This window comes from Acinonyx jubatus, chromosome A2 (genome assembly GCF_027475565.1).
Source record: "Acinonyx jubatus isolate Ajub_Pintada_27869175 chromosome A2, VMU_Ajub_asm_v1.0, whole genome shotgun sequence".
Classification (NCBI taxonomy): Eukaryota; Metazoa; Chordata; class Mammalia; order Carnivora; family Felidae; genus Acinonyx; species Acinonyx jubatus.
In genome coordinates, this window is record NC_069383.1 from 159867455 (window position 1) to 159881987 (window position 14533).

The 14533-nt window shown below is 53.9% G+C and overlaps 1 protein-coding gene across 1 annotated transcript in view; it reads right to left on the reverse strand.

The window, feature by feature from the left end:
* Positions 1-14533, reverse strand: part of ELAVL1 (ELAV like RNA binding protein 1) — a 39049-nt gene that overhangs the window by 14260 nt on the left and 10256 nt on the right. The window contains exons 2-3 of the mRNA XM_027050271.2: positions 11527-11714; positions 953-1056 (exon numbers count right to left, since the gene is read on the reverse strand). Coding sequence (XP_026906072.1) covers positions 953-1056; positions 11527-11698 — 276 coding nt within the window. The 5' untranslated portion in view covers positions 11699-11714. The remainder of the gene's footprint in view (positions 1-952; positions 1057-11526; positions 11715-14533) is intronic.

Here is a 14533-nt window from a genome sequence, read left to right on the forward strand (position 1 = left end):
ACCAAAGTCGTCCAGGTTGGGTCTGGAGCTGCACAAGATCACATGAGCCAGAGGACAGACACCTGGGGATGGGGAGGAGGCGGGGCTCTGGACCAAGAGCGGGGGGGGGGGGGGGGGGGGGGTAGGTGGCAGCAGCTGAGAACATGAGGGCGGGGGAAGCTGTCCTGTGAGGCCTGGGGGACCTGCCCGCTCGTCCCAGGAAGCCACCACAGCCCTTCAACTGGGAGTGACTCTGGTGGCTCCCTTGCATCCCTCAAGTCACCGGTCAACACGAAGCCACCCCCCAGAACATCCCCCACCATGTACCTCCGCAACACTTACCTCTGCCACACGGGACTTTCGGTTTATTATTGGAACGTGCTCACACACATGCGTGTACACACACACACGCCCCTCCATGAGAGCAGGAATTCATCTGTTCACTGTCTGACACATAGCAGGTACTCAAGAAACATTAGCAAATGCATGTTTGATGACCTGGCTGTGACTGGGGAGGAAGGGAGAGACCTTGGCAGGGAGGGCGTGAGGGACAATGCTGCTGCTGTCGCTGCGGCAACAAACCAGGAGGGAACAGGAGGGCAAGGCCAGACACATGCTCGCTCGGCACAAGGACGGCACACCCTGGGCCGGGGAGAGGACTGCCCTCGATTAAGTGCCCTTCACGGTGACTCTCCCTTTGCTCACGGGGCTGAGGAGGCTGAGAGGCACCAGCATGGCCTGGGGTGGTCTGACATGCAATGCTTCAACTCTAAGCAGACAGGAGGTACCCCAGATACCCCAAATGCACCAGGGCTCCGAGAAATGGCCAAGCCAATGGTCCCTTTGATAGTGATGGTCAAGTAAGGGGAAGATCCCTCGCCCAGGTGAGGTCAGGGAGGTCGCTCCCCCAGGCCGGGGGGCCCAGCACAGACCCCTGGAGGCCAGGAACGAGGTGGCGATGGCAGCTCTTTACCTTAATGGTTTTTGACTGGAGCCGTAGGCCATTCAGCGTGTTGATCGCTCTCTCCGCGTCCTTGGCAGTCACGTAGTTCACAAAGCCATAGCCCAAGCTGTGCCCTGTGTGGGAGAACACATGCACACTGGTAAACCGGCCGACAGCCAGGGAGGGTGAACAGGACCATGTGCGACTGGGCTCCAAAGGACAAGGTCGTTAAAAGCCACGGCCTCCTGGAAGTGGGGTTAGAAGACCCACGGTCACCATCACGCTTCTTTGGCCGACATGTAAATTTTCTACAGTGGACAAGTGTTACTTTTGTTAATTTTTTTTTTTCTTTAAAAGGGCCGTTTAAAAAGAAACACTGTGCTACTAACGGCATCCCGTGGAACCCATCACAAAAGCAATGATGACGATCGGTGCCCCCAGTCCCGGCTGAGATGTGGGGACTCCAACGGTCACGAGTGGGCGAGATGGGCAGGTGGGGGGAGCTGCATGACGGCCACCCGTCTGCGTCCAGGGGTTTCTCCCCTGCTTGCACCCCAACAGCGGGAAGGCTTGCTGGGCTCTAGTGCCACCCAGTGCTGGTTCCCTCACTTGCCTGAACTCCTACAACCCAGCTAAAAAGCAGATGACGTGGAGCACAAAGGGAAGCTGGAGCTGAGGGAAGTCCCCGGCCGGCCGTGCACCTGCCTTCACGGCCCCGGCCAGGCCTCCAGGCTTCCCCTGCCAGCGGCTGTCATGTGAGAGCACCATCAGCCCAAGTCCAAGGGATAACAACACCTGAGCTCTTCCCAAAGGAAGCCAAGGTTACGCGTGGGTGTCCCCACCTCTTCTTTGGGAAACACTGAAATGGCAGGAGTGACCGCCAACGGCATGCTACGGGAGGGATGCAGCCCAGCAGGGGAGGGGCTGTGGGTTCCCAGGAGCCCAGAGAGCAGCCAAGGCCGAGGGGCCCAGTGGAAGGAGGCCTGTCCTTTCGCTACAGAGGAGGCAGGAGGCGGCCCAGAGAGGAGAACCAACATGCCCACTGCTTACCCGCCCACAGGCCGTGCTGGCGGGCAGCCACCGAATGCTAGGCACGGCTCTGGGCACAGAGATAGAGTGGTGAGCTCCGCTCCTTTCCTCTGGTTGGTGGAGGGCGATAACAAGCAGGTAGAAAACACGCCAGGCCCTGAGCCGCATGAGGCGGGGGTCTCTGGGTGCCGGCTGAACCCAGACCCTCAGGTGGATAACGAGATGTGGAACCCAGCAGAGAGCCTAACCCAGTTTTGCCACTTCTTAAAAAAAAAACCTAAACACTTTTATTTTTTTGCATCTAAAGAGAAATTACAAAGATAATAGAAAGAGTTCCCACAGACCCCATACCCCGTTTTCCCCGGTGGTAACATCTTATATCCGGATGGGACATCTGTCACAACCGAGGAACCAATGCTGATACATTACAATTAACCACAGTCCACACTTGATTTAGATTGCCTCAGTTTCCCCCCAAAGTCCTCTTACGTCCCAGGAGGCCACACAGGATCTCACATGACATGTAGTCTGTCACGTCTCCTTAGGTTGCTCTTGGCTGGGACAGCTCTCAGACTTTCCTCATTTTTGATGACCTTGAGAGTTTCGAGGAGGACTGGTCAGGAATTCTGTAGACTCTCCTGCAGCTTGGGTTCGTCAGATGTTTTTCTCATGGCGAGACTGCAGTGGGTGACGGGTTTTGGGAGGAAGACCCCAGAGCGAGGGGCCCTCCTCGTGACATCGTACTGGGGGCTGCGTGCTGTCACCATGACCTATCGCTTTGTTGGTGTTGGTGCTGGCCAGGATCCTCCGAGGCCGGCGGTTCCTCCACTGAAAAGTCCCCCCCTCCCCCAAAACCGTAGGCTTTGGAAGGAAGTCCGTGCGTGGCCCATGCCCCAGGAGCACCTCGCGGAGGTGTACTCCCTCCTTCAGGGCACAGCAACTACACAAGCCACCTGCAGTGCTGCACGGGCCGCTTTCCTTTTGAAAGAAACAAACCCAAACCTGCCCTTCCACAACCATATTTCTAACAAAACCCCATGGGTCTCAGAGACTTATTAGCTCCTAAACCCCAGAGAGCGAGGACCCCGGAGCAGCGGGGCTGTGGGGCTGGCGCCCAACTAGCAAGAAAGTCAGAATCAGAAGTTCAGAAAACAGTACAGAAAACCACAACTGGCTCCAGGCTGGGAACTTTAGGGCCCTCGCAAAAGGTCCAAACTGCAAACATTAAAGCTGAGAATGCAGAATGTCTATGGTACAGACTCCTGACTGAACTCCAGGCTTGCTGGGATTTTTGCTCCCAAACACCTGCTCTCCAACCCCTGCTCTGCCCATCTGTCACCACACCAAGGCCATGGAGCCCGTTGGCCTGACCGCCGGATGGACTCTCTGCCTCTTCGGTCGGCACGACCCACACTTGTGTCTTCTCGTCTTTCTGCTCTTCCCACAAGGCCAAGCCCAACCCTAGACCACCTATCTCCTCCACTGCCAGTGCCACAGGTGGCCCAAGTCCTGCTAGGGGAGACCAGACACTGATGAGGACTCGTACCTGGGCCACACTCCTGTGTCTCAGCCACAGCTGGCTGCTCTTGGCATATAAACATGGGTCCTGCCCGACTCTCGGGTCCTGATTCCTTGCCTCCCAGGCACTTGGTGGCCCGGCCCCAGGGTGGTCACTGCAGACTGCCAGTCTACTGAGGCAGTCCGACCATCAGGTGCCACCCCCAGAGACGGTCAGGACACAGCTCCCCAAGCTCTCAGCAGCACTGGGCACGGCCGACTCACTTGAGGGGTCACCTCCCCCAGAATGGAGCAGCAACGCCAGGTTTTCTTTCTCTGGGTTTTCCTTCTCCCCAGCTGTCCCTTCCCAAGCTTAGTCTTCTACCCATCCCACTGAGATGACCCCCAGGTTTCTGCCCTTGGCTCTTGTGCCAGCCACACTCGTCCTGGGTAGCCTCCCAGGACAACTGCCAACGTCACCCAGGAAGTCACACACCCTCAAGCGGCCACTGCCTCCTTTCCTAGGCCTGCTTCCCTTCCGGTTCTCGTCAATGAGTTGACAAGTATTAAGTGAGCACCTACTATGTGCCAGGTCCCAGGCCAGGCTGGCCAGGGGGTTTGATGATCACAGCGGAAGACAGTTTGTGCCTTAATGGTTGATGGGCCAGCCGACGGCAAAGCAGCAAGAAACTAACCAACAAAACTGCCGCCCGGGGCGCTATAAGGAAAATTTCCGCGGTGGTGTGAGGGACTCATGAGTGTGAGGCCCATGGTGGACAGGGCGGTCAGAAGCACCCAGTGAGGAGCCAACACTTGCGGCATGACCCTGGGATGGCTGGCAGCAAGCAGCCCAGACAGAAGAGCAGGTGCCAAGCCCGTGAGGCAGAGGAGACTTTGGTGTGTTCCAGAAAACGAAAGGCAGCCAGCACAGTTGAACAAGACGAGCTGGGGAATGGCCCAGAGGTGGCTGCTGGGTGGGGGTGGGGGTGGGAGGGGACAGGCTGCCAGGCAGAGCCCGGGAGCGAGGCTGGGTAGGGAGGTGCCAGGGGGCGGGCAGCAGAAGGCAGAGCCACCAAAAGGCCCACAGATGGGCTGCTGTAGGAGGGAGCTTCATGGGGAGGGATCTCTGTACACCCTGTTCTGGGCTGGCCCTGTCCCCTGAGAGCCTATCCAACCCTCTACAGCGGGCACCTGCATGCTATGGGAGGGAAGGCAGGTGAGGAGTGAAGAGGAGCCCTGGATTGCACCCACCGGATGAGGCCACTGGCGAAAGTGCCTAACACAGTGCCGAGTCCCTGCCTCCACCTGGCCGCTCACCATAAACCAACTGCTCTCGACTTCGGCTGCTTGCCAGAATCACCAGAGCAGTTTCTAAAAACTATCACTGCCCAGGCCAGAACCTGAACCAGTATCAGCATGGGGATGGGGTGTAGTAAGAGTGGGGGTGGCTTCAGCAGTTTTTAAAGCCCCCCAGCGATCCCAATGTGGAGCCCAGGTTGAGAGCTGCTGCTGGAAGTGAATGAGGAAGAGTGGGGCTCCCCAGTTCTGCAGATCCTCAATGGTCTATACTCAGAGTGGGCACATGGGGGAGGCCCTCACTTCCCAAAGCAGGCCCCCAAGTTCCTGTTTCTCTAACAGGGTCTATCAGCCGTGCAGGGTAATGACACAGTTCCCGAGGGCCTGCCTCAAGCTCAAGGACCCAAGAGGTCAGGCAGGTGGATTTCCAATCTCCTGACACATGATTCTCCTGTCCCTTAGACACGGTGAGCCTACTAGAATCAAGGCCACGAAGACCCATCAGGTGCTGCTCCCTCATTTAGGGCAATGGAAGACAAGCCCTGACAGAGGAAGGTCTGAGGCCTGGTGGTGGAACAGGGGCAGCGCTCAGGCAGGGCACGGATCCTGCACAGGCTGCTGGGACGTACAGAGGGCAGGCAGGGCCTGCCTGGGGTCGGTGCTGGCAGGGGAGGTCAAGCAGACCCCCAGGGTGAAGATCTAGGGGAGGGGGAGGGGGCAGCAGATGAGAAACAGAACGGCCAAGGATGAAGCATGAATAAACTCTGGGTTTGAGGCCAAGGGATATCCCAGAAGCCAGTGCTCCCCCCAGCTCACGCCATCCCCGCACTGCGGGAAGAGCTCGGCTTCTTTCACTTGGTCCTGAACCAGAACTGCCGTCCTCCAGAAAGCTTACATCACAGATGTTCAAACAGCCCAGACTGGCTGACTGAGCAGGCCTGGGCAGGGCCTGACACTAGGGTCTCTCCTGGTGGCCAGCAGGCCAAGAGCCGCTGCCTGGAGAATATGGAGGCTGCCTCCTTGTGAGCACTACTCATGCCCTGCCGGGTGGCCTCTGAGCCAATGTTCTTCCATTTCCAAACACCACTCTCTCTAGACAAGGTTATTTATTTATCTTGAGAGAGAGAGCAAGCGAGCGAGCAGGGGAGGGGCAGAGAGAAAGGGACAGTGAATCCCAAGCAGCCAGCGCAGAGCCCGATGTAGAACTCGAACCCATGAACCGCGAGATCACGACCCAAGCCGAGATCAAGAGTCAGACGGTTAACCAACAGAGCCACCCAGGCACCCCTAGACGAGGTTAAAACCTAGAGACAATGCCCTGGCATCTCGTGTTACATTTGCCATCCAGAGCAGCCAGATATAATGTTTTCATCCCTCAGTGTTTCTCAAATCCACCTGGGGTGGACAGCTGAGGGAGGGGAACACCCTGACGACAGGCACTCCCCTGCAACGTGACAGGGCCCGTAGAGCCCAGTTCTTCATTTTAAAAAAAATTTGAGGCGTGCCTGGGTGGCCCCGTCGGTTAAGCATCTGACTTTGGCTCAGGTCATGATTTCACAGTTTGTGAGTTTGAGCCCCACGTCGGGCTCTGTGCTGACGGCTCGGAGCCTGCTCTGAAGTCTGTGTTTCCCTCTCCCTCAGCCTCTTCCCCGCTAGTGCTCTGTCTCTCAAAAATAAATAAACGTTAAAAGAAAATTTTACTTTTATTTTTTTAAAACTACTTTCCTTTTTTTTTTTTTTTTAAAGTTTATTTATTTGGGGGGGAGGGTGCAGAGAAAAAGGGGAAGAGAGAGAATCCCAAGCAGGCTCCGCACTGTCCGCAGAGTCCAACGCAAAACTCGATCCCACGAACCCGGTGAGATCACGACCTCAGCTGAAATCAAGAGTCAGACGCTTAACCGACTAGCCACCCAGGTGCCCCTAGAGCTCTTCCTTTTTAGATGTCTGCAGGGGTTCAAGGGAAGACTTCACAGCGGGAGGAGTAGGTCTTGGGTGAGTTAATGAGACAATGAACAAGAAACAGCGAATGTCCCCACAAGAAAGAAAATGGACAAAGGACAAGAAGGGTATTTTATAAAAGAAGAGTACAAACAGCCACTAGAACGTCACTAGAGTGAATGACCACCCCAATCAGATGTCATTTGTGACTTAGGTTGGGCAAGATGAGAAACCCCCCTGGCCCAGTTGACGGCACGAGTGTCAACTGGTGACAGGGTCCAGGAAGGTCCACACCCTCCCATCTAATGGTCCATTTCTAGAAGACCCCCAATGCGAACGAGCGGTGAGTGAAGGTTTGCACCAGGATATTTCTCAGTGGGGTTTGTAAATACGGAAATGTGGTCACAAGCTGCCGTGAACTCAGAATCTCCATACAACAGAACACTGTGCCGCTCTTCTGACGAGACTGCTTTATGTTCAATGATAGAAAAGCATTCACAGGTACAGGAAGAAAAGTTTCCAGCACAGCTTGAGTGGTGCAAGCCCATTTTTCTAAAAACACGTAGTTGCTTATGACCACAAATGTGGAAAGAAAAAAGTATGGAAGGACACAAACCACAAGCTAACAGTGGTGGGATTTGGGGTAATTTAAACTTTTCCTTTTTGCCTCACACTGTTGTTGTTGATATACGGAACAAAGGTGATTCACATTAAGAAAACAAAAGCGGTCAGGCTGGCTTGGTGTGGAAGGGCTTTCCTACAGAGGGAACAATATCTGCAAAATCATGAGACTGTAAGAGAAGGGTCTGTCTGGGGAGTGACAAGCAGCTCAGTCAGGGCTGAGAGGAGGGTGAGTGGAGAGCACAGCGGCTAGGGAGGAGGAGGACAGCGCTCCAGAGACCTGGGAGCCACAGGCAGGAGTGTGGGCTTTATCCTGACCAGAGGTGCATGGCAATGAGCCAGAAGCTGAGCGAATGGGCTGGAGGCTGGGGACCAAGTGGCCAGCAGGACAGACAGTCCAGGAGGGTGGAGGCTGGCTCCTGGGCCATATGGCATCTGCAGAGGGACCAGACCCCAGGCAGAGAGTGGGACAGGGCTGCACAGTAGGGCCAGCTAGAGATTGTGGATGGAACAGGCAGCAATAAATACATGTCCCCAACACGGGGGCTGGGGCCTGGCGAGCCAGAAACATGCTGCATCTTGGAAGCCAGCATGTCAGACGTTCCCAAATATTCCCGATAACCCAGCCACCACCCGTTCCTCGTTCCTCCCGTCACCAGTGCCTGGCCAATGGCTGGCACTCAATAAATATTTGCGGAGCAAATCAATGTCCATGCTGATCTGCATTCTTCTCCAATCGCTAGACCTATTCATTCATCCATTCATTCATTCATTCATTCATTCAAGAAGCACTGATTATGGTCGTATCTACAGACATATGGGGTTTCTGCTTCTGAGAACCATACGGACCTACTGGACCAAAAAGTTCTAACTTCAGTACAGTGTGGAAGCCCACACTGCCAGCTGCCTGGTTGCTATGGGAACCCAGACCAGGAGCAGCATCTAATGCTGACATGGCTGAGCAGAGAAGGTGCCCTAAAGCAAGCAGGGCCGGGGACTAAGAGTTTTAAAGCAGGTGAGTGACAGGGTCACATGTGGAGTGTTAAAGAGATTCCTTTGCCGCAGTGAAGAGAACCATCTGGAGGGAACACAGATGGCTGGTTAAGAGGCCAGAACGCGAGTGCAGGCAGACAGTGATGTGGCCTCATCTAGATCTGAGGCAGCGGGTGGGGGCGGGAGGAAAAGGGGCGGAAGCACCCAGAAGGATGAATGCCAGGGACACGCACACGCGTCAAAGGTCATGATTAGATCTCTGACTGGAGTGCACTGAGTGAACCTGGTGTCGTCTGTTAAGATGCAGATGCTGAGAAACAAGAAAGCAGCTGGTGGGACAGAGTCCAGGTCAGTCTGGAAAACCCTGAAGTTGAGGGGTCGAGGGGTGTGAAGCTCGGGAGAGTAGTTCCCCTGACACACAGGCAGCAGACTGAGGATAAAGTGAAGCTATGGAGGGGCGTCTGCTCTCCCCAGGACGGGCTTAGGGAGGAGCAGCATGGGAATAACCCAAAGACTAAGTGAATGGTTGGGAAGGAGCTGCAGGAGAGGCAAAGCAAGGCCTCAGGCAGGTGGTTCGTGGGAGCCAAGGGGGAGAGGAAGCTTCCAGAAGGAAGAGGAGACAGTCCACTGATAGCTCTGTGAATGGGAGGGAGGACAACAACTAGTGGTTCTCACAGGGAGGAGGGGGAGGATTCTGGGGACACCCGGTAATGTCTGGGGCATGTCTCAGTTGTCGTGACTCAGAAGATGCCACGGGACATAGCAGGTGGGAGCGAGCAATGCTGCTCCACGTCCCACAATGCACAAGATGCCCCCCCCCCCGTCCAAGAATGATCCAGTCCCAAATGTCAGGAGTGCTCAAGTGGAAAAATCCTGGGCTAGAGGAAGTCAGACAATCTCAGCAAGGATTCTCAAAGAGGACAGATGCTGGAGCGTGTTGGAACGCTGGTCAGGCGGCCCCAAAGAGACCCAGGCAAGCGCGCACTTGCCTGGCCAGAGGCTCCCGGGATGGAGAAGCGCCAAGATAGAACAGAGGTAGAGGTGGCTGTTATTTTCATTACGAGGTGAAAGGCAGTCATGGGCCAAGAATGAAGGGTGCAAACGGGCCTGAAGTGGTTGCTGGGAGGGCCAGGGAGGCCTGTGTGGCAGGCTGAGCTCAGCTGGGAATTTGATTCCACGGGGCACCTGTGTGTCTGGATGCAGGACTCTCTCCGGCCAGGAGGAAGAAGCCATGAACGTATCCGTGTCTGGGGTTTCACCAGAGCAGCAGAACAGAGGACAAAGGGGCAGCAAGGCCGGCGAGGTTTTCACACGCTGGCGGCAGGACAGAGGTGGGAACACAGTAAGCGTTCCGGGAAGGTCCGGTCATCCAATTTAAGGAACTGCTAGCAAGATGCCGAGCTGAAATCGAGCCTGGGCTCACCTCCTCCACAAATTCTTGGTACCCTTTACTTATCTTGCCCGAAGAGAAGAAAAAGTTTATCTCTGAACTGAAATAATTTCCAAATTACTCTTTGCTGCTTTTACCTCCTTCCCCGAACCAGCTCTCTCTGGCCTGATCTCGCCAAACCTAGGTGTTCCTATTAACATAGCTCACATTCCTTTGAAAACCACAACAAGTGAACAGACAAAGAAGCCAGGTACCACGAGAATGCTGGCAAAATCGGAATGCAAGGCTCAGGAACATCCACGGGGCTAAAAATTCCCTTCCACCAGAACACAAAAGGAGAAAGGCAAGACTTGTTAGTAGCATAGGAGAATTTTAAAATGCCTCTGAACAAGGACTCTCTTATTCAGGATGGTCTCCTGAAACAGGAGAAAGATAATGGCTTCTAGAACATTCTAACACTGTTCAATTTGGGTATTAGCTACAATTCCTACTTAGAAGATATCTGTTAAAATCACAGACTCTCAGAATTAGGAGAGTCCTTAAAAGACTTTTGAATTCAATGCCCCCTCTGAGGAACTAATTCCCTGTACAGCAGTCAGCTGGCCTCTCCAGGACTTATCCCAGGGACAGGAATCTTCAGGTTACCAGCAAAAGCTGAGAGTGGATGAAGTAGGACGATGGGTACCTGGGGTCCCATACGTTACTCTACTTTTATGTAGATTTGAATACAACAAGGTATTATCTTATTTCCGTAATAAAGGTTTTTTTTTTTTTTTTTTTTTAAGTTTTAAATTAGTTTTCAGTGAGAGAATCATAGCCCCACTGCCCAGGGTGGCAGCCAGAGCCCTCCTGCGGGGACTGCCCATTGCTCAGCTCACCAGAGCAGAGAGGAAGGGGGGGGAGGAGGGGGGAGAGGAGGGAGAGGGGGAGGAGGAAGAGGAGAAGGGGGAGGAGGAGAGAACAGGGGCATGGGGAAGAAGGGGGGGAAGAAGGGGGGGAGAAGGGGAGGGGGAGGAGGAGGAGGAGGAGGAGGAAGAGGGAGGAGGAGGAGGGCAGCTCCCTAAAACAATGCTCCTCCCTGGGGACAAAAGGAAGGAAGTGCTTTGTAGCACCTGGTCTTTCCATGTTTTGCTCCCTGAAACCATGCTCTCAGGACGGAGGCTGCTCCATAAGGATGGCCTTCCCAGGTGTCTGCAAACCCGTTCGAGGCAACTAAGGATCAGGATGTGGGAGCCACCATCCTCACTTTACGTCGGGTGCCACTGAGGCTTAGGGGTCGCACACGGAGGCAGCGGGAGAGCGGGGTTTGCAGCCGGCACCCGACTCTACTGCCTGCCTGCTGATCGGCTGCCCTGCTCCGGCTCCACAAGAGGTCAAGCTCCGTGTGTCTCAGACGTTCCAGCTGATGTGACTGCGTGACAGCAGACAGCACAGCCCACAGCCCAGGAAGGGCCGCCCAGGGGGACGCTCCATGTTCTGCCATGGGCCAGCGTCGCTTCCACAGGTGGGACCGAGCCGGGCCAGGCTGTCATTCTCTGGTCTCTTACAGCTCTGAGCGGTCCTCATTGCGGGGGTTTCCTCGTTTTCCCTCCCCTCCCACCACCGCACTTTGTATGTACGCGCACTCTGGCTTACGATGAACTCTTGGGAACCTATGTCCAAATCTTAACGCCAGGGCCAGGGCAAAGTAGAGCCTGAGATAAAAACGAAACTTCACAGCCATCGGCTCAAGGCTGCGGCCCCTTCTGCACCAAGGAGCACTGCAGAGCCGCCGGCCAAGGAGGCAGTGCCCCACGGGAGGGCCACGAGCTCCCCTCGCAAACCCTCTCGGTTCCTTTACCTGCTACTTTATCCCGAATGAGTTTTGCAGATTCGACTTCACCGATGCTGCTGAACAGACTCCGTAACTCATCCTGGGTCATGTTCTGAGGGAGGTAGTTGACAATTAAATTCGTTCTCCCGATATCATCCCTGCAGTCTTCGGCCATGTGGTCTTCATAACCATTAGACATTGTATTTTTTAAAAATCTGAGACAGAGAAGAAAAAAAAAAAGTCAAGTAAATTCCAAGTGTCCACATTGCAGGACATTAAGGCAAAACACCGTGACTGGCACTTCGGGGTTTTCTTTTCAACGCTACAAGTTCAACTCAGGTCCACATAAAACCATGCCCACGGATGTTTACAGCGGCTTCATTCGTAATTGTCCAGAAACCGGAAGCAGCCAACATGCCCTTCAACAGGCGAGTGGAGAAAGAGACTCCAACTGTCTGGTGCGTTCACACAACGGAGTGTTATTCAGTGACAGGAAGAAATGAGCTATGGGACCGGAGACTTGGGGCAGCCTCAAATGTACATTGCTAAGTGTGAAAGGCTACGCACTGTCTGACCCCAATTATATGACACTGCGGAAAAGACGAGACTCTAAAGCCAGTAAGAAGACCAGTGGTTGTCGGGGGTTAGGAGGGAGGGAGGGAAGAACAGCAGAGCACAGAGGATTTTTAGGGCAGCAAAACTATTCTGTGTGATCTTTTCACGGTGCGTGCGTGTTATCACACATCTGTCCAAACCCGCAGAATGTACAACACAAAGAGCGGAACCCTAAGGCAAACTGTACAGATTCTTTAGTTCTAACAAAGCACCACACCAACACAAGATGTGACTAACGGGGAAGACTGTGCATTGGGGGCGGAACCTTTCTGCGACCCGAAAGCCGCTCTAAAACAAAACAAAGCAGCTTCAAGCTCAACCGTTTCTCTTCCTAAGGAGCTTCTAAAAGCCTACAAATAGGAGGGCCTGGCTAGCTCAGTCAGTGGAGCAAGTGGCTTTTTTTTTTTTTTTTTAAGTTTCTGTATTTATTCTGAGGGTGTGAGTGCGGGAGGGGCAGAGAGAGGGGGAGAGAGAATCCCAAGCAGGCTCTGCGCCATCAGCACAGAGCCCTGACACAGGGGGCTCGACCCCATGAACCGTGAGATCATGACCTGAGCCGAAACCAAGAGTCCAATGCTTAAATGACTGAACCACCCAGGTGTCCCTGGAGCGTGTGACTCTTGATTTCAGGGTCATGAGTTCCACAGAGCTGACTTAAAAAACAAAACAAAACAACACCCACAAACAATTCTAGCACCGTAACTCAAGCTCCTGTGAAAAGTGCTCGGGTCATCTCAAGAGCCTTCTCTCATCTCCGCGTGCACTACTGGTGCAGCTGGGTACCAAGGAGCCTGCGATGTGCACCTGAGCACCCTGACTCAGACGGCCTGTCTGGCCTCAGGCAGGCAGACGACGGCAATCTGCATCCCTTTATTCCGAAGGCCACAGCCACGGAACTGGGAGAGGTTAGGGTTTCTCCACCAGTCACAGGCACTTGGTCTTCAAAGGCTACAGGCTCTGGAATGCCCTCGGCCGCCCGCAGAAGGCTTCACTTTCGGCGGGAAGCATCACAGCACAGAGATGGCTTCAGAGCGGAGTCCAGATCAATGCAGCCGAGAGCACCAGGACGGCTCCTCTGGAGGCACAACTGGCCATGCGGCTGCCACATCTAAGATGTCCCACGTCCCTGCCTCTAACTATGCAGGCACTCGCTCCCATGGGGCTGAAGTGTCATCTCTGAGAAAGGGGCCCTGCTGCCCACCAGCCGGGAGGTCTCGGGGGCGGCCCACCCCTTTCTCCAGATCCCTCCTGCCCAGCCCTGCTTTTGCTCTTGAAAACCCGGTGCCCGCTGTCAGGAGCACTCACGCAGCCTTCTTCAAAAATAGCCTTGCCTGCGGTTATGTAAAAACCTGAACACAGCTCCCACCTCCCCCCCTGAGTCAGCACTGAGAGAGGAGTTAGGTGTGGTGTGTTTTGTATTTTATTACTTTATTTTTTTCCTGCTGGAAACATTTGGCTCTTCTCTACCTTCCCACTTCCTAATTTGCTTCCGACCACACACAACGTGCAAAGTTAGTCCACTCTCCCAGCATTTCTTTTATTTATTTGAAAATGTTCTATGCTCCCTGTTCTCTATAAAATAGGTTAGCATCGAAAGAAATGACTGGAAAGTCAGACTTCATAAGATTAAGAACTTCTGTACGGCAAAAGACACCATACACAGACAAACAGCGGACTTGGAGAAAATACGTGCTACACCTATCATAGCATTTAGGTTGGTGGTTCTCAGCTGGGGTGACCTGGCGCTCCCAGGGGACACCGGGCATGGTCTGGAGACCCTTTTGGTTATCATGAATACAGGTGGTGGCGTGCCACTGGCACCTAGTGGGTAGAAGTCAGCGATGCTGTTAAACATCTCAAAAGGCCCAGGATGGCCCCCGCAACCAAGAAACGTCCCGCCCCAAATATCAATACTCCCAAGGCTGAGACCACTTGATTCAGAGCATCTACAAATTCATAAGAAAAAAGACACATCACTAACAGAGAGTGGACAAAGGACATGAGCCACAACTAATAGACGCTGGCAATTCAAATGGCTAATAAACCATGGAGAGCTCAAATTCATGAATAATGAGGAAAATGTCAAAAAAGATGCCACCTTCTGGCAGTCAGACAGAAGACCACCCAGAATGGATAAAATCCAATGTGACTAAGGATCAGGGGGGAAAACACCCTCACACACCATTGATACAAGTATATGATGGTACAACCTTTTTGGCAGATAACGTGTAGTGTCTATGAAAAAAAATTTTTTTTAACTTTTTTATGTTTATTTATTTTTGAGAGAGAAAGAGAGAGACAGAGTGCAAGCAGGGGGAGGGGCAGAGAGAGAGAGAGAGAGGGAGACACAGAATCCAAAGCAAGCTCCAGGCTCTGAGCTGTCAGCACAGAGCCCAACGTGGGGCTTCAACTCACGAAC